Here is a 20,007-nt window from a genome sequence, read left to right on the forward strand (position 1 = left end):
CTGGATACTTATCTTTAAAACCCTGTTGTCTTAGGGCTGAGGTATGTGTCTATTTGGAGATAATAGAATGAGCAGAATGGTACCTTAGATCAATTTGACTATATAACATCATTCATCATATATAGTTAAACAAACCAAGAAGAGCTTAGAAGATTGCCCTGTAAATACTAAATGTTCTTTATCTAAAGGATTGAACCATTCCCACTTTGCAGTCCAATTGTAACACTTAGCCCACAACCTTTACATTTAGTGCTTTGAAGGTTTGTGACATATTGCTTTTATATTTATTTTTTTGCCAGCTGAGCCTGTACAGTTTATATTACATCCTGTGACATTCTGTAATGGAGTTTTAATTTTACAGGCTCATGACAAGGATTTCTAACCTATCCTTAATAATATGTAAATCGGGGTAGGTAGTCATTTTGAGCTAGAACTCATTTGGGGTTTTGATAGCATGAGAGAACTGTCCTGTTTATTAAATGGATGTCTCACTGGGACAGTTATAAAATATCCGTAAAAGTGCATAAGTTCTCCAGAATGCTTTGTAGTTTCACTATAGAATCTTTGTGTTGCCTAAAGTTATTGCCTCTAATAAAGTAATTAGTAGGAACTGATATTCTGTTTGTAGCTTGGTAACTTCTGATTTTTTTAAAACTTAAAAGAAACCTTCAGAAAAGTCAGCTGGGCTATTAAAATATAAATATAAATGCTTATAGATAAGTAGGATAAATGAGGGCTCTTTTATTGTAAATTGGTTCCAAATTCATTGATTCAGAGTTATATAGATGTTTACATTTGTTAGTGTTTTATTGAGCACAAAAATAATTTACTCTTCTTGATAGAAAGATCAGATCAACAGTCATAGACAAGAGACCATTACAATTGTTGTACAAATTAATAGTCAAGACAGTTAATTGGTTCATCATCGTTATGATTCAAGAAGATCTTCAGTTACATTATTAGATAAAACTGGGAGGAAATTATGATTGTGTACTATTGATTAGATCTTATATTGTGAAATAGGACACTGAAAAGGACCAAATATTTAATAAAACAATGTAGTGTTGTTTTTGATACTTTCAGTCTTCATTTCCAATAGTAATGAATATTCATCAATAAAAAAGTCACCATGACTTTATAAAATTTGCTTTGAGAAATATTTGTAGTATAATTTCATGCCTTTTTCTAAAGATTCTCTTTTGATATCTGCTGTACTTCTTACCCTCTCTCAAGTTAGTATTTATTAATTATAAATAATAATAATATTGTTAATCTCTTATTACTTGTAACAATAGTAGTGCCATTTAAGTGAGAGGCATAATCCAAACATTGTAGCACTTGATAATTGTTTTATGCAGATGTAGACAAAATTGGAATTGAGCATGCTGTTATCCTCTCAGATCTCTTAAATTTATATATTCTTAGACTACAACATGGTGTATATCACTAAAGAGTCACCTCTTTAGGTGGACAGCCTGATTATAGATAGAACCTTGAACTTATTTCTGAGTAATGACAGTTAAATATTTGTAAAACTCAAGAGTTTTCAGACTTTGTCCAGGCAAATTTGGAATGGGGGTAGGGAATCACAAGGGTAACAATGAAAATACAGTTGTGCAGCTAGTGCTCATTGCTGTTTTTCAGCTCAGATTGGCAAATGAAAATAAACAAATGAAACAACTGCATGGATTTGTTGCCAAATGGCTAAAGTTCGCTCAAATCCAGAAAGCATTGTCTACTCGGACCATAAATAAATCTTAGAGATAAAAAACTGAAAATGACAGGCAAAAATTAGTAGAGGGGAATGGGTTGTACAGGACCTTTATTGTGATTATAAAAATCATAGCTATTTTGATTCTTGCTGTGTTCAGAATTACAAAGTTAAACTATATTGTTTCTTGATTTCATATAGGGAGATGTTCCAGTTGAGCAATTTAAATACACACACACATTAAATTTCTCTCTCTGTGTGTCTCTCTGTGTGTCTCTCTGTGTGTCTGTCTGTCTGTCTCTGTCTCTGTCTCTCTGTCTCTCTCTCTCTGTGTCTCTGTCTGTGTCTCTGTGTCAGGTCAGAGACAAGTGGAAAGCCAGGATAGTTATTACGTTGTGGGCAGTGTGCAGGAATTTGGATGCTCAGTTTTGTTTTAGAAGCTGTATACTGGAGTAGATAAGATACTTATTTTAGAACATTTGTGTTGTAGTCTTATGTTTATTAAAGTTTAACATGGGTAAATTCCACCTATTTTGTTCAAATAATTTTTATATTAATACATTTTATTGTTTAGAGTGCAAATGAAATGTTAGGAAGGTCAATAATTGATTGATAGTATCTAAGGTGGCATTATAGCAGTATTAAAATATAGGTGTATTTTTCAACAAAATCCTCTCTGTTTCTAATTTTTTTTGGCAAGTGACACATTACACATTTTATGGTGAGGATGTATAAAATCTGTTGTTTTCTAAACCACGGGAATGGAACATCTGGACCACATAATTCTGGTCATTGCTATACACCATGTTCCAGATCAAATTGATTTTAGAGGCAAACTTTCCCTGGAAAACCATAAACAATTTCCAGTTGGAGGATTAATTTCTGGAAAAGTCAGTAGACAGTCCTGTAACATCCAGATCAGTGTTACCTGGAGGATAAAATGATTTTAACAGCAGCAGACTTTCTAATGAATAGTCAGAAATTGTCATCCTGTTAACTTGTATCTCATCAGTTTGCTATAGCTTACATATTGTAACTTCAGAATCAGAATACAGCTGGAAGAGCCTCGGAAGTGTTCTAGTCCTGGTCTGAAAAAGAACTTAACTCTTCTAAAGAACATTTTAATTGAATAGACACTACACAAGAAACCAGGAGATTGTGTCCTTAGGCATGAAAACTGGCTGTGTGACTTTGGGCCAGTCACTCTCTTTCCGCCAAACTCAGCTCATAGGGTTGTTGTTGTGGAAAAATAGGAAGAGGAATGAGTATTAGATATGCTTGCCTCCTTGAATTATTTAGAAAAATAATACAAGGTGTTTTTTTTTATAAAAAAATGAAATAAATATTGCCAGAGGACCTTAATGATTGAAGCACATTTTGAATTCATATAATTTGGAAAAAGCTCACTTTTTTGGTAGACCAAATTCAACTGATATAACAAGACAGGTTCCATTGTATTTCTCTCTCCTTTGTGGCTAAATTGATACTATAAAAGTAAAAAAAGATACAATGGCATTCTCCATGTCTCTTGGTACAACAAGGGATAGATGTGAAAATGTTTTAGAATCAACAGCCTTTTCATATGTTTATGCTTTGGATTTCTCCTTTGAAGAGTCAGTCTGATGCTCATTTATCAGGGAATGAACATGGTTAATCCAAAAAGGTATAATTTAAGTACAGGTAGTCCTCAATTTACAACAGTTCATTTAGTGATGTTAAAGTGACTTTAAAAATGCAGCAGAAAGAAAAGAGCAGGGCCAATACTGTTAGTTCTCCATTGATTGTTGTAAGAGAGACAGATGACAGTGTTTAACACAGTTGTGCATTTGCCCATCTTTTTAAAAGAAATGTTGAGGGCCAGAAAAAAAACAAAACCTTAAGAATTTTGGATAGAGGATTAGAAAGGCATTTTCGTGCATCGGGCTGCCCTAGATCACTCTTTTCTCAAGTTTTAGATGTTTTGATCTAAAGAATGGGTAAAGAATTTATTGAGAGGGACAATGAATCCTGAGGAGTAAGCATGGTACCAGTGATTGTAACAATGCACAAGGAACAGTACTTCTCCAGTTAACTAAACAAACAAACAAAAACTATCTAAATGTTCTGGATGCCCTTCAAATTAATTGGATTTATAAAATGTACAATGGCTGTTCTTTCCCCCCAAGGGGCAAGAAATATTGCAGTTCTTGATCATTCTGAATAATAAGAACGATCATCAACTTTTACTTCATTTGTCCCCTCCCTGATGGGCAAACAGTGCCCTATTAGAAAAATGCAAAGTGAACTGCTCCCTAAATAGAAGCCATTTTAAGCCAACAAGACCAAAGCTATGGGTTCTGCTGCGAATTAGGAAGCTTTGCTGGCATTTGCTGCTGTTGCTGAAAATGTTGATCTGAAATCCCCTCCTGTGGTTTGCCAGCTTCGTGTATGAGGTTATTTTAGTCCCAGATACAGGCTTGTCTCTGCGTTGCCAGGTTTCCTGTGGCCACCTCCTCTTGCTAAAGCCAGGCTTTTGCCTTGGGTGGTGGGGAAGGTGTTTTTATTTGTTCTCAGGTAACCTGCCTCAGCGCTGCTGCCAGTGCCTCTGCTTACTGAAGAGAACGTTCTCTAGCACTCGAAAAAAGTGTTGGCTTCTCTGGAAGAAAGAGGCAGGACTTGAGCTTTCAAAGGAAGTGAATGGGATAGGTCAGGAGACTGTACCATTTCTGAACTCCCCTCTTCCTTTTATATTCATCTGTCAGATACAGTAGGCGTGCTCTGTGCCTGCCGAGCTCGCTTGATGCAAAGCAGGGAGAAAGCAATCTAAAACGGAGCTGCTAGGACGAAGCTTGCTCGTCCCTCACCTCGATCTTTCTTTCCACCCCCCCCCTCTCTGGATGCTACAAGAACTTGGGCTCTTGTTGGAAGCTATTTAAAAACTAACATGGTTTAATCCTCTAACTGCATGTTGGGTAAATTGAAAGCCAGCACATGGTCATCCTCTTGCAAGCGAATAAGTAGCATCCGATGGACATTTTCTCTGCTTACAGCATAGTAATGAATGTCTGACAGGCGCGACCTTTCATAAGACAGCCTACATTATTGGCTTCCTGCCCAGATTATTGCTGCAACCCTATCTGTGATTGGTTATCTCTCTATCATGCCTTGCTTCAGAAGGGGAAAACGGCCTCTTTTTAATAAATCTGTGATGGCTGGCTGCAATATGCTATACTGTAAGTATTTTATTGGAAACGGAAAAGAGTATCGTGCTGTAAAGTAGTAGACTGAAGGAGCACATGGCAATGTGATTATGCTGTGAGACATCAGTGAAATGCTGCTTGGTAAATTTTAACCTATCTGTTTTTTCTACAGGTTGGTACTAAGAAGTGCCTTTCCTGACATCTCTGCTGCTTGGAATCGCTTCTAGAGCAGCCTCTGCTTTTGCCTTGCTTGCTGCCAGCTAGACTGCGACGACACCACATCTACCCTCACCTCTCGCCCAGCCACCCCTCCCCTCTAAGCATCAGGCATTGCCCTAGGCTGCTTTAGTTAATCTTACAGAAATAAAAGTTTGCTGGAAAAGTGAGCAGTCTTCTGCCAGGAAAAGAAAAGGGGGAAAAAAATCAGAGAGGGGAGGAAAAAAAAGAGAGATCCAAACCGGTTTCTTGATTTGTTGCTCTAAACTGCTGCATCTGTCTGTGCCAAACTAATCATTACCAATTGCACCACACCAAAAATTAAGAACGAATAATTATTGCAGATTCAGCTGTGTGTGGAGACAACTTTTCCTGAGAGCAGCTTGAAAAATTCTGTGTCTAAGGGTCTGCCACCTTTTTTTGCTGCTTGCGTTTGGGGCTCCAAATCAGCATTCAGAATGGGTTACTGAGCACAAGGCTAGTTCGAAGGCACACTTTTAAATGTTCCTCTTACTTTTGATCCTAGCATTTCTCTAAGTTTAACCTCCCCCTCCCCCTTTTGATTGACAGTTTCATGCTGTGACTTTCTAGAGGGAATATATCTTCCTTGCTGTCGCAACAACACAATTTTACATCTTTTACCATTGGGCTCGGGAACTGGGGAAATACTTTGGAGGTGACATTTTTCATCATTTCCAGTCTTATCAGTTTGGCCTTTTTTAATTTGTTCATTTCATTGACAATTTTAACTACCTGTAAAATCTAAACATGGCTGTAAGTGTCACACCAATCCGGGACACAAAATGGCTAACACTGGAAGTATGTCGAGAGTTCCAAAGAGGGACTTGCTCACGACCAGATACGGAATGTAAATTTGCACATCCATCGAAAAGCTGCCAAGTTGAAAATGGACGCGTAATCGCCTGCTTTGATTCATTGAAAGTGAGTAAATATTATCATTCTTTTTAAGACATAAGGCAAAAGCAATAACTAGAACATTGATATTAGCCAAATTATTAAGTTTCATGTGATAGTTTCAGATGATAAAATCATCCAGATGTTTGCTTTTAATTAATCGGTATATGATATAGCAATTATTTTTTAAGGCTGTAGGAACTTTGCAGAAAGATCACTCTCTGTCTTCTTGAAAATGCTCTTATTGTAGAATTACATTGTATTTTTTGTTGGAATTTTAAAAGTTGTTTATTTGCTAAACTAGAAGAGGAGTTGTGTTTAATCTGTGATAGTGCAAAACAAAAACAAATAAACAAAGAGTCAGGTTGCATCTTAAATACTAATGCACTGACAAAAGTGTGTGCTATTACAGGCTGCACCCTGCCTTCTCAAAGAGTCATGTTAAAGTAGTACTATTTTGAAATCTCATGCTGCAGTAAATTTATTAATCTAAGGAACAGCACGATATCCTTCAAAAAGAAAAATGAAAAACTGGGCTCATATAGTACTTTTTGTGTGCTGGATAAAAATGAAAAGTGAAAGTAATATCTTTTAATAATTAGTTGTTCCTGAGAGTCGTTATGTTTGGATTTCTGCTGTGTAAGAGAAACAGGATTGAAGTTCAAGATTTGAGAATACTTCCTATCCTGAAATTGTGTAGCATGTGAACATGTTACTGATATTGTCAAGACAAGGATCACTTGTATAAAAGTTAGCTGAGAAGACCATGGACTTTGTAATATACAGTATATAGTTAAGGCCTTGCTTTTTCAATGGAAGAATGATGATTAAAATTTCTAAAGCTACTGTTTACAAATATGTTTCCAGTTTTATTGGTTAGAATGATGGCATTTTCCATCCCTGTTTTTTGACCTTGGTATCCCAGAATTGTCTCATTCTGCTCTTGCAGACAGTATTCGTTTATGAGAGCATAAACTGTGTTGACTAACTGGATTTTGTTGAGAGACAGGACAGCCCTGTGTGTAACAGAAAATGATGTGGTTAATAATAAATTCATGTTGCTCCTTTTCCACTGGTTGAATAATTTGCAAAGAACTGATTCTTGTAATATATGAACATGCACTTAGATAGACTGGAAGAGAAATATGTGCTTTTGCTTGTTTTCATTAAAGTGAAATAGTACTACTATTACAACCACATGTTTGGACTTGGAATTTTACTGCAATGGGGCAGATTTTCAACTGTGCCTCATGTATGACTGGGTTCATTTATATTGATGGACTGGACAGTAGACATCCCCAGTTATACCGAGAAAAGCAAATTCTTTCATCTGTTTGCTTTAGCTAGGGCCTATAGTTGGGTGTGCTATGATACAGGATAATATTAAGTGAAATATACACATCTCTATTTTATATACATTGCCATTTTGGACATTCATACATTACAGATGATTGTATACATTGTTGAGGTGTATTGTAATTTTTAAACAACAGATTTAATGCCACAATTTCTTCTTAAGTCAAATTCTGTTGTAGAATAAATAACTTATTAGAATTGGACCTGCCCTTCCAAAAATGGAAATGTAATAGGTTTATTGCCAACCATACTAAGGACAATTGTTACAGGGCTTTTCCCCCCCCCCAAATCACTTTCAGTAATGTAAAAACCTGTTATTTATAAGAAGGTGAAAAACATTTGTAAATATAGTATTTATTTTACAATTTATTTCCAGTTAAGCTGAGATTCTTCAATAACTTATAATATTCTTAACAATTAACAGTAATGCAGAATTATATATATGTGTATACATAAATATGTACGAAAACAAATATGTATATTTACATATACATGTATGTATGTATATAGGGGAAGTGAGGAAGATCTCCTATATCAATAAAAACTGTAAAATGTTTTAAAACTAATATAAATACAAAAAATTGTCATGTGGTCATATAAAAAAACTGCTTGGTACCTGGTATGCCAGAAAATGGGGTGCTACTACTGAAAAGAGCCCTTAAGCTCTGATTACTTGCTTCAGCTCAAAAAAGCACAGACTTTAGGGGAAAATATCAGAAACTGTTAACATTAAATAGATTTATGGGAGAGATAAGGAAAACAGGATCATTAAGAAGGAATGATGGGAGTTTTTGTTCTATAAAATTTGGAGAATCATTGATGCTCAGCTCTATAATATTGGAAGGCCAACAAATATAAAATACTCAAAATCAACAATAACTTGGAAATAAATTATTATTGAGGCTTTGAAAAATTCAGGAATTTTATTACCTGTCTGACTGTTCTGTAGTGTAATGATGTTAACATTTTAAGTTGCTCTCATTCTCTAGTTAATTTAAAGCAGCCCCATGTATAACACATTGTGATAGTCAAAGATGAAGATAATCAGAAAATATTTGTTTACATTAGTTAGCCTGTTGGTAGGAGGAAGTCTGTATTGAAATAACAGAAATTCTGTGGGATTTCCAAAGACCCAATTTAACAGCACTCTCAAACTTCCAAAATAAATATTTCAGAAATCACTTACTTTGTGTATGGAACGGAATATAAAAAGTAATAAATGACATAAATAAGTTTATAAATATTTAGTTGGGCTGAGTGAAGCTTTTTGGCTATTTTTTTAAGAGTTCAAAGAATCAGTCACCCTGAAAGGTTGCTGACAATCTTTCATAGCTTGCTTTATTTTCATTTTCTACAGTTGGTGGGATCCATTTATAAAGTATATATCTTCTGGATATTTATAAACTTGATTGATGTAATAACTAATTGCAAATTGGTATACCAATTGGCTCTCATGCATTTAACTCACATTTTTAGATATTAATGGTAGGTTGGCACAACATGCCAGATCAGCTAAAATGAGGTTTGGGTTTATTAGGTTCTGTAATCCAGACCCCATAACATTAAGAAAATACCTATGTTTGAGCAGAGCATGTTACACGACACTGCAGATTTTCTTCGTTAAGTATTCTGTTGCAACCAGGCTTTAAAGGATGGGTATCTGTGGGTATTGAGGGACAACTGAAATTATATGTGCTATGATGTCCTTATGTACTTATTACCTTATGTACACCCTACTACTTATGTATTTTTATCTGACATTATGGTGTCATGAGGCATGTTTTGACATTTTCCCCCATTATCATGATTATGTCTGGACATTAAAATGTCACTTTTCCTACTATAGGCCTCCCATAATTATAATAGATGAGTACACTTGTAATAAAATAATTTAGCTTTTTTTTATGGATGTCGTCACTGTCATTTACCCCTTTTTTTGGAATTGTAAGATTCAGCTGTCTTAATGTGCCTGTGTAAGCAATAAATTTACTTATGGAAAGTTCTTATGGAAAGAACTTCATTTTTTGTTCATATTAGTATGTCATTCCCACAAGCATTCAGATGTATAAGAAAAGTAATCAATGCTAAAGACATAATTCCAGGATGCAGAGGTTGGTAAAATTAAAAATTGATGAGAACCATATAGTAATGTAGTGCTTTTATTCTTTTTATTGATTCAGTAGAGTTTTATCATTTAGTTTCCCTAAATAATTTTGTAAATAATTTTTCTATATTATTAGGTATGTATTTTAAAAAAATAAATAAATCCAGAATTATAATCCAGAAAATTTGGTCCAAATATCAAAAAAATTGATATGGATTAGCTTTTGTGTTTCACATCACAAGGATACATGGATGTAAATGTGTTGTCCTAAAGAAACGTATGTTGTCTTGATTGCAAGGCTCATCATTGCTAATTACAATGGATAGATAGATGGATAGATGGATGGATGGATAGATAGATAGATAGATAGATAGATAGATAGATAGATAGATAGATAGATAGATAGATAGGATCCCAAGTATTTTCAGTTTTAATATTTTTATTTAGTAACTTTCACTTTCTTGCTTAATTGGAGCATTAGATATAAAAGAATAGAATAGAATAGAATAGAATAGAATAGAATAGAATAGAATAGAATTCTTTATTGGCCTAGTGTGGTTGGACACACACAACTAATTTGTCTTGGTGGAAATACCTTCAGAATATTCCTCTGTTCCCTCCCCCATAACATGCAACAAGTACTAGAACCATGCCTGTTTCTAAAATAATCTAAATAAGTATTTGAATTCTTGCACAAATCTGACATATTTCTATTATTTATTATCAGCTGGTTTTCTGGTTCACTGAGGCATGAAAAAAGATATCACTGTTTAAAAGAATATATTCATTTGAATACTGATCCAGTACCCAGTAGCTGGGGACCCCTGCTTTAGAACCAGAAATGAAAATGTATGGAAATTCTTTTATTTTGCCCAAAGCTGAATCTTTTTAATCAAGATATTAGCATAGTGATTCTCTCCAAGATGAGGATATTTGTAATAAGCCATTCAAATCTTGCAATGTTTTAAATAATTCAGTTTGAAGATTGATTATTTTACTGATTGTCTCCCTGCTAGGCCTAAAAATATATAGCTTAGGTACTTGTTCCTAGATACCTGATATTATTTTAAGCATCTGTCAAGTTAACTTTTCATGGTCAGGCTGGTTTGTTAAGGTTTACTATTTTGAACAGATGAATGGTTGTTGGAATTAAATTACAAAATATCTAATGTTGTGGAAAGTGTTGTGAGGAGGTTTCAAAGGTTGAAACAATGTGTACCTTAAGTTTAGACAAACAGTAATTAAGATATGACAGGATACTTAATCTAGTAAATTTGATGAAGGCTGTAACAAGAATGGAAATTTATTTTTTTTATACCATCAGTTAGGAGCAATTAAGGAATAGGGACTTTGACTAAATTTAGGAAGATATTCCTGACAGTGTTAGCTATCTGACTATGTAAGCTTCCTAATGCTGTCTCACTGGTTGTGATTTTCCTTCATTAGAGGCTTTTAAGTGGAATCTGGAGATGGCTCCCTATCAGTGACACTTATGTGGATTTTCTGCCTTTGCATGAGGTTAGATTAGATTTCATCCAGCTTTGCAATTACATGACCACTGTACTGAGTGTTCTAGGTAAACCAGTTTCATTGCCAATGTCAGACAAATAATATCTTTTTTGCATGGATATTTACACTTTCAGTGTAACTGCTTATACAAGTGATTTTTTTTTTAGTGAACCAGGGTCTTTTGTTTTTATTTTGGACATGTACATGTTTATGGAAGGAAGATGTTGTTTGTGTAATATTTATGGAATATTTGACAATAGAATAGAATAGAATAAACAGAGTTGAAAGGGACCTTGGAGGTCTTCAAGTCCAATCCCCCTCTTAGGCAGGAAAGCCCATACCATTTCAGACAAATGGTTATCCAATTCCTTCTTAAAAACTTCCAGTGTTGGAGCATTCACAACTTCTGGAGACAAGTTTTACCACTGATTAATTGTTCTAACTGTCAGGAAATTTCTTAGTTCTAGGTTGCTTCTCTCCTTCATGATTTCCATCCATTGCTTCTTGTCCTGCCCTCAGGTGCTTTGGAGAATAGCTTGGCTCCCTCTTCTTTGTGACAGTCCCTGCGATATTGGGACACTCCTATCATATCACCCCTAGTCCTTCTTTTTCATTAAATGAGATACACCCAATTTCAGCAACCGTTCTTTATATATTTAGAACCTCCAATCCCCTTTGTTGCTCTTCTCTGCACTCTTTCTCTGCACTAGGACTCCAAGATCCCTCTCACAGTTACTACTGTTAGTAACTTAGAGAGAGCCCTTTAATATTGAATGCCTGAAGAGGGCTGTGATTTTATCTGATTTTAGCATTGTTCCTTACAAAAACAATGACATTAACTCAGTTGTAATCTTTAGCTATGAATATCCTCTTGTTCCCCAATTGAGGAAATCTTTAATCTTTCGGTTTCCCCATATCCCTTGTGGAAATCTAGGTACAAGTCTGTATTAATAAATATTTCCAAGTAGAATACTGTCTTTTCCAATAAAAAGTGTCATATACAAGAAGATATAGAGGTCACTGGATAAGTACATAATTTATTCAGACAAGGAAGTTATTTCTATGCTATTTTAGCAAACAAGTTTGAAAGACTCCAGCAGATTCAAATGGAACAGATTTTGTACCAAATGATGATATATAAATCCTGATAGATAAACACACAAGCACAAATAAAGTAAATAACAAGAGCTGGAAGAAGAGATCAGCACTTTTGCAAAGGTGTAAAGTCTCACAGCAGAGTGTCAACATCTCAAAATATCTCTTAAAATAATTTCAAGATCTTTTAAAACCAAGGCAGTTTCAAAATTCTTATATGAAATCTTAAGTTTAGGACGTAGGTTTACTAAAATGTCATGAATATATGAGTATAATAGTATCACCTGAGTTTGATAAAAGTTACTATTTAATTACAAAAAATTGTATATTACTCTGCTAAATCAATCCTGGGTAGTTTATATACATTCACACAATTAGGACTAGAAGACATGTTGCCTGAGATAATCATACTATGCTGCTTAAAGGCTAAGAACAGCACATTGCATTGCTCTTGGAAATGGATTGGCAGCCACTTCGGCTGTTTCAGAATAGGTGAAACATGACAGATCCTGTCCAGGTGGTCATATTCAGTAGTAGCCCAGATTTCTTACATATTTTTAAAACAAAAGAGCAATTTGTTGTAGCCTAATTGGAAAGTCATTAGCTAAAATGTAGGCTGTGAATCCCAAGTTTATCAAACTTAAAATTTGATGCCAAATACAGGTTTAATCTGTGTTGTTTATGATTAAGAATCATTGAGAATCCTTTAACTGGTGTTAATACAGAGAGTCATATTTGACTATAAAACAAAACACTCATTTTATGTTCTTTTGTAAATATTTTTATGCTAAGTGAAAACTATTTAGTACATTTTTTTTCCTGTAAATGCATCTGTCACTTAAAGGAAATAAGCCTGTCTGCTGAGGCAAATCTGATTTTACTTTGTAATAATAATAAATTATATATTCCATATCATGAACAAAAAAGTTTAGTGATGAGTCATTTATTGAATTGTAGTTATTGTACTAACACTCTAGCATGAAAACATATTAATCTGTTAAATATATTTAATGGAATGCATGACAACATAACCAATAACAAATTGTTCTAAAATTTACCCTTTTATACTAGAAATATTTTTATGTTATGTGGACTTAAGTAAAAATAAATAAATGAACTAACAAAAAATTCTGTCTTTATGAAAACACTATGACAAGTTTATCAAACAATATGTATTAAAGAAACCTTTTGAAATCTCTGTAGGCTTACAAAAGTGAACAAACTCTAAAACAAAATGTGTTTCTAATTATTGCTTAGAAGTACATTTGAATTATGAGACAGATATATTTCAATATCCTTTTGCTATTTTTAGAATATTTTACACTTTCTGAGCAGGACTCTCAAATGGCAGAACTATCAGCTGTGCTGATTTCAGAGCTTGGCAAGGTTCATAGGTATCACTTATTTAATATATTAGGACAAATATAGGATGTATATTTTGTTCTGCAAGATAGATAGGTGTGGATTTGTATGTGAAAGCATTGATCATGAGTTGACCAGCCAATGTTTTGAATGAAGAAGGTTCCAGATTCACTTGAAAAACTATCACCTGAGATGTTGCTCACTTTTGCTAGTTATAGAATAGGTGGAATAGTGACAGGTGATACTTTATATTTTGAATTATGATGTCCTGATGTTGTATTATCATTTGACCGAAGGATGCTTAATAACAATTTTATTGCATTAACAAATTTATTGCACAAACAATAAGAATAGTAATGGGAACCTTGCTTAGGTGTCTACTTGTACTGAAGTATCTTGCTACCCAGCCATTAACTTTAATCTGGTTCTAATTCTGATTATACAATTGATACAATGCAGGGAATCTTATCTCTATGGAAGCTTCATAGCTGAATCACTCTCTTTGGAACATTAGTTCTCTTGTTTGTGATATGGATGATACGGATGACAGTGATCCATAACTTGTGGTGGTAGGTTGGTGGGTGATGTACATCCAGGCTTGGGCATATATCAAGGTGAAATTGTCACTAAAACCATTTATTACTAAATTTACTAAACATATTTTCTGTGCCACCACAAAAGTGAGCGAATCTTAAAGGCTCACATAGAAAAAAAAAACAGTATAAACCAAGCCCTATCTAAGAATAAAAGTATTCCATTGCAAGAATAGAAAGAAAATAAAAAATATGACAATTTCAAACAAAACCCCAGGGCAAGGTTCTCTGAAACAGATTGATCTTTAATAGCTGACAAAATTGTAGCAAAAAGGGAGTCAGACTGATCTTCATAGACATACTGTTCCACAATACACAAATCAGATCATTACCAGAAAATCATTAGAAATTGATTGCATTTTTGGAGCTTTAATAGGGTTAAGGTTGTTATGAATTCCTTGCAAGAATGCTGGCAATATACCCTGAAAATACAACCTACCCTGAAAGTAAGGCCTAGCTTGATTTTTTACACGTGCGCCCAATATAAGCCCTACCCCCCAAAATAAGCCCTAATTAAGCTCCTGCCCACTCCAGAGTGCAAGGGGAAAAATTAAGCTAGTGTGGGGGTGGGGGGATAAAGCTACCCTACTACTTACCTTTGGACAGTTGTAGCCAGCCTTTGCACACCCCAACATCTGCCTTGCTAGCCCATTTCTTCTGCAGCCAGTAAGGCTTTCCTAAAGGCCTTTGCAGCTAATAACAGAGCCACAGATCACTCTGGAGCTCTGTTATCAGCTGCAGAGGTCTTCAGGAAAGCCTTGCCAGCCACAGAAGTAGTAGTTTCTGGAGGCCTCTGACAACGGAAAGGAACCTGGGGCAACATGCGCAAGTGATGTTAGTCAGCGGATGACATCCCCCGAAAATAAGACCTGGTGCCTTTTTTGGTGGCAAAAATATATATAAGACAGGGTCTTATTTTTGGGAAAACACAGTATTAGAAAGAAAAAAATATGTTTCAGGGATTTTATTTTCTAAGAATCACATAGATTAGTAAACAGTTAAAAGAGCAGCAACCATGTTCATCATAACTTGAATTACTCAGAAGCCAATGAATGTTAGTTATATTGACAGCTACATTCCATAAATCACAATATGCACCAGTGAGCAGGCACTGATATGTCTGCCTGTTGCTCTTTATGGCATATTGCAGATTCCTTTCCATCATAAATGCATTAAAAATAAATAAAGATAACCTTATGAGATGTAGTGGATCAGCTTCCTCCATCTTAAAGACAGTAGAGGCTTAAGCTTTGGCTTTTTGCTTACTCACTCCATCTGTCATACTGCAACCATAGAATGAGCCTATGGCTCTTAAATGTTCAGGGTTTATCTCATTAAAGAAAACATTACAAAGGCTGAGTTTGTGCTAGCCAAATAGCTGTCAAGGTTTAGCATTGAATTCAAGTGGGAACTTTCCTTTTTCAAATTGACAAGTGAAGAGAGCCCTTGAACCTACTCAAAGTAAACATTTGCTTCCATATTATTCTTTAAGTACTTTTTGGAATCAAAGTTACTTAAAAATAGTTGGAGTAGTATATTAGACCTTCCATTTTAGAGGATTTTAATGTTTTTGTATGACCAATTTTTTCCTCTCTTTCTGTTTTGCTAATTCCTGAAATTAAAAAAAAACTGAGTGATAAAAACTAAAACCTGCAATCCATGAATTGTTGATTTGTATGAGATGTTTAAAAACAATTTCCAATGTTTTTCAGTGTATTTGTTTCCTGGTAAATCACATTTTCTGTGAAAGCAGTTCGTGCATAACAGATACACCAGTGAACAGCATAATCATTACTGCGTTTATTGATTTTAGTAGAGCTAGTTTCCTAGCGAACACATATGGGATTGTAAAGAAATCTCTTGACTATAATTGAACAATAATATTTAATTTTAATTTTTTGTCCTGATGACTTAACTGGGTGGCAAGGAGGTCCATGTCTCTTCTCTATGTCTCTTTTTTTGTAATAGAGTAATAGGGGGGAAAAAAGAAACAGCTTATATGCAGTTCATGCCTAGAGTCTACAACCAGTGTTTTCAAACTTAGCAACTTAAAGATGTGTGGGCTTCTTAGCATGGTGGCTGAGGAAATCTGGGAGTTGAAATCAACACATCTTAAAAGTTGCCAAATTTTAAAAAAGACTTGTCCAGACTCTGAATCCAAAGCATGAAGACATGTGCGCTCCCCAGTCTCAATCAAGTCTCCTTGGATTGTACTTCTTAGTTAATTGAAATAAACAGAAAGTATAGCTGAAACCCCTAAGAGACTTAATGTCCTTTACAAAGTAATATCTGTTTCTCTTCCCCCTGCAAAAAAAAAAAAAAAAAAAAGCATAAGAGTAAGAATAATAATAATAATAAAGCTAAACAAGATCCAGGACAGAAAGTACTTATTTACTAAATGCCTTGCTAAAATAGTATATTTTTCAATATATCATGGTATTGGATACAACTTTATAATTGTATTGGGACTTGTACTCCTATTCTTGTTGACTGTTTACTAGGATTCTGCAAAACATTTGAAAGAGGCGTTTCTGGTATATGAAAGAAGAAGCATTTCTGGTAAGATTGGTAAAGCATGACATAATAGCTGGTTTGAATGGCAGTCCAGGCTGTCTCCACATACTTGTGATTGTGCATTCTCCCATGTGCTGTTTAGAGCATCCAGTAGTGGGAGGTGCTTCAGTCTCTGCACGTCTAGGCTGGGCTTAATTTCTGGAATTTCCTCCTCCTCTACGGGACTCCTCCCCAGCGTTCCCCAGTTTTGGCTCAGCCTCATGAGGGATAGGCAGTGCTTGTGATTCTTCCTTGGCCGAAACAGGAAAATTCGTTTTTACTAGCAGGTATGAAAATTGACCAGTTTGTCTTTAGGACTCTTTAGCTTCCTAATGGCATTATGATCTCTCGATGTTGGCTCTTTAACATCAGGCAGTCGGAGGTTGCTCGCATTATAGGGAAGCGCTGATTCGTGCCCCAAAGCGGTGGGAGGCTTCGGTGTTGCTCTGCGCCCCCTTCCCACAACCGCTTTTTCTACCCCTGCCATTCTGATAGATAGCCGCAGAGTTTATTACATCTGAACAGCGGTGTGAGCTTTTTTGCTCACAACAGAGTCGTATTGCTCTCTTACCCCCCTCTGAACGCTGCTTGGGAGTGGAAGATTTAAATGCTTAGTTCCTTCCAACCTTCCCCACCGTTTAGCCTTATAGAAGAAGCCCTAAGAGGCTACTCCTCCATGCGGTGGGAGTTTGCTGCTGAGGAGCGCACCAAAAGGTTAATGGCCGGAGGCCACTTTTTTTTTTTTTTTTACAAAAACCTCGTGGCCACGCTGACTGTATTTCATTTTGTGCTGTGTGAGGTATTTATTTTCCCGAGCAGAGATTTCTCTTTAGGAACACTTGGGATCATTATACCCTCGTCTTGTTTTTACTACATTCGAGGCTCTCTGTACATTTAAATTGTTGGCTTAACCCTCACAGCCTAATCAACCCAGCGGCACAACAGCGAGCACCTAGGCCTCTATCCACCTGTGCAGGGAAGCTGTTGAAGGCCTCTACCTTCATCAACTTGGGTCTTTAGGCGTTTTGGCTGTTTGGATTTTCAATAATTTTAGCTTTGTGCTATTTTTTGATATCCATATATATATAGCTATATATTAGTGATTATATAATAATAATAGTAAAATAATAATAATAATATATTCAGTATAATATTTTAATATCAATAAAATATTACTGAGATACGACTCATTATAGATAGGTATTAAAAAAGGGGGGGGAATAAAACATCATCGGTGCAACCGGTCTGTCCTTAGATCAGGCCCCTGGGCGTGCCAACCGCCTTCACAGTATTGCATTGAATAATGAGCATACTGTAATTCCTTCAATCGAAATGGCAGGCGGTAGTAGCTCTCAGACCTCAACCTTGAAGGTCAAAGCCAAATCTCAGCACAAACCTAAGCAGACTAAAGGGAATTCTAAAGCTTCAGAAAAGGATGCCAACAGGTGCCATAAAGCATTAGAAAAGAAGATAGATAAGTGCACACGGGGAGGTGCACAGGGCCTCACAGGACTTTCCACCACCCAGTCCAGGTCTGTCTACCTCTTCCCACCCTCCTCCTCCCCTAGATCTCTCCCTCTCATCCAGGTGCAGCTTGGCTCCCCAGAGCCAACAGGCCCAGTTACCTGGAACACCGACCACATGAAGGGCTCCCGAAGCTACATTCACTCCAATGGCTTCCGGTCTTTGACAGGATGACATTCTTCCAGAGGAAGTTCCAGAGAGGATGAAGGCCTGGATGGAGCTGGCAATCTGCCAGGGAATCGCAGCAGGTCTTCAACATGCAGTTCTGACCAGGGTTACTGCCATCAGAGCAGCCACGGCCGCCTCCTTCTTCTCTCAGATGGCTCCGCCTCTTACGGGAGCATGTCCCCATTTCCAACATTAGAGCGAACCAAGATATTGCTAAACTTATAGCAGCCGCTGAATTCTCAGCTGACGCAACTTATCATGTGGCCAAGTTGTCAGCCAGGGCCATTACTTCACATGTCACAGCGTGATGCTTACTATGGTTAAAACATTGCCAAGCGGACATTAAGCACAAATGCAAGCTGGCTTCATCTCGTGTTGTGGGAGACAGACTGTTTGGCCCTTCCCTCAACCCTTTGCTAATCGAAACCTGAAACAAAAAGAAAATTCTACCTTCCCTTTTTTGGAAGTCAGATTCTAGAAACCCTCAGTCCTTTCGGAGGGGATCCTTTCGGCCCTTTTATCAGGGACCCTTCTCACCCAGATACTAGAGAACCCCATCATTCAGACCAGGGCAGCAGCCAGACAGGTCCAACTTTGGGGATAGGAGCAGAAGGGGTGGCCAATCCAAGAGATCCTTTCGAGGAGCAGGAAACAGGTCTTTCCGGCATCCAAGATAACTCCCTGGACCCGGCTCCCATTGTTGGACGCCTTAAATTATTCGCGGACCAATGGGACTCCTCAACGTCTGATTCCTAGGTCAGAGACACGATCAGATTGGCCTTGTGTTGGAGTTTCAATCCACTCCCCCAGATTTTTTCATGTCATGTCCTCTTTCCAGAGATCCGGTTAAACGTAATCTTATGGAAACAGCTATCCAACATCTACTGGACATACAAGCCATCCAACCAGTAGCTACCAACCAACGAGGATGGGGTTTCTATTCACATCTTTTTGTTGTTCCCAAAAGTTCAGGGGGATGGAAAGCAATATTAGATCTGAAATGTCTCAACCGTTTCTTAGTATATTGCAAGTTTAAAATGCACACCCTGCAATCTATCTTACTCGGCAGCAGAAAAGGTGACGTCCTTATGTCTATAGATCTGACAGAGGCGTACCTACATATTGCTATTCGGCCTTCCCACTATAAATTTTTGAGATTCTGTTATAATAACCACCATTTCGAATATGTGGCCCTTCCTTTCGGACTAGCTTCTGCCCCCAGGACCTTCACAAAAGTTCTCGCAGCTCTAGCTACTCATCTCCATGATATCCCTGTACGACTCCAGTGTTACCTTGATGACATCTTAATTTTGTCATCTTCCAATCATCAAGCAGTCAGAGATACTCAGAACACATTACAATCCCTACAAAAACATGGGTTCTCAATAAATTAGAAAAAGTCATTTAACACCATCGACTTGGTTAATCCATCTGGGGGCAGTCATAGATACAGTAGAAGGCAAAGTTTTCCTGTCACCAGATAGACTAAATAGCATTCAGCAATTAGTTAAGGAGATCAGGGATCTTAAGAGGGTCCCCCTAGCTGAACTATCAAAATTGTTAGGCAAGATGATCTCATGCATATCTATCATTCCTTGGGCCCGCCTCCACACTAGATCCCTCCAGTGGTTCCTGCTCCCGTACCAGCGCTCTGGCCGAAGCAACTCCAAATACAAGGTCAAGGTACCATCAAAGGTCCTCATACCTCTCCACTGGTGGACC

At 36.5% G+C, this 20,007-nt stretch overlaps 1 protein-coding gene across 50 annotated transcripts in view; it reads left to right on the forward strand.

Annotated features, from left to right (window-relative positions):
* Window positions 1–20,007, forward strand: part of MBNL1 (muscleblind like splicing regulator 1) — a 173,574-nt gene that overhangs the window by 25,464 nt on the left and 128,103 nt on the right. For 23 of the 50 annotated variants that reach the window (XM_087965158.1, XM_087965162.1, XM_087965175.1 and 20 more), the window contains exon 2: window positions 5,063–6,048. The exons of 20 other annotated variants lie outside the window; for them this stretch is intronic. In XM_087965158.1, coding sequence (XP_087821284.1) covers window positions 5,875–6,048 — 174 coding nt within the window. In that variant the 5' untranslated portion in view covers window positions 5,063–5,874. Of the gene's footprint in view, window positions 1–4,463; window positions 4,924–5,062; window positions 6,049–20,007 lie in introns of those variants that run through there. 7 more of the 50 variants (XM_087965159.1, XM_087965166.1, XM_087965179.1 and 4 more) reach the window with 3 other exon arrangements.

Source organism: Notechis scutatus, chromosome 4 (genome assembly GCF_049901735.1).
Source record: "Notechis scutatus isolate UNSWTSFEM ecotype Mainland chromosome 4, rNotScu1.2, whole genome shotgun sequence".
Taxonomy (NCBI): domain Eukaryota; kingdom Metazoa; phylum Chordata; class Lepidosauria; order Squamata; family Elapidae; genus Notechis; species Notechis scutatus.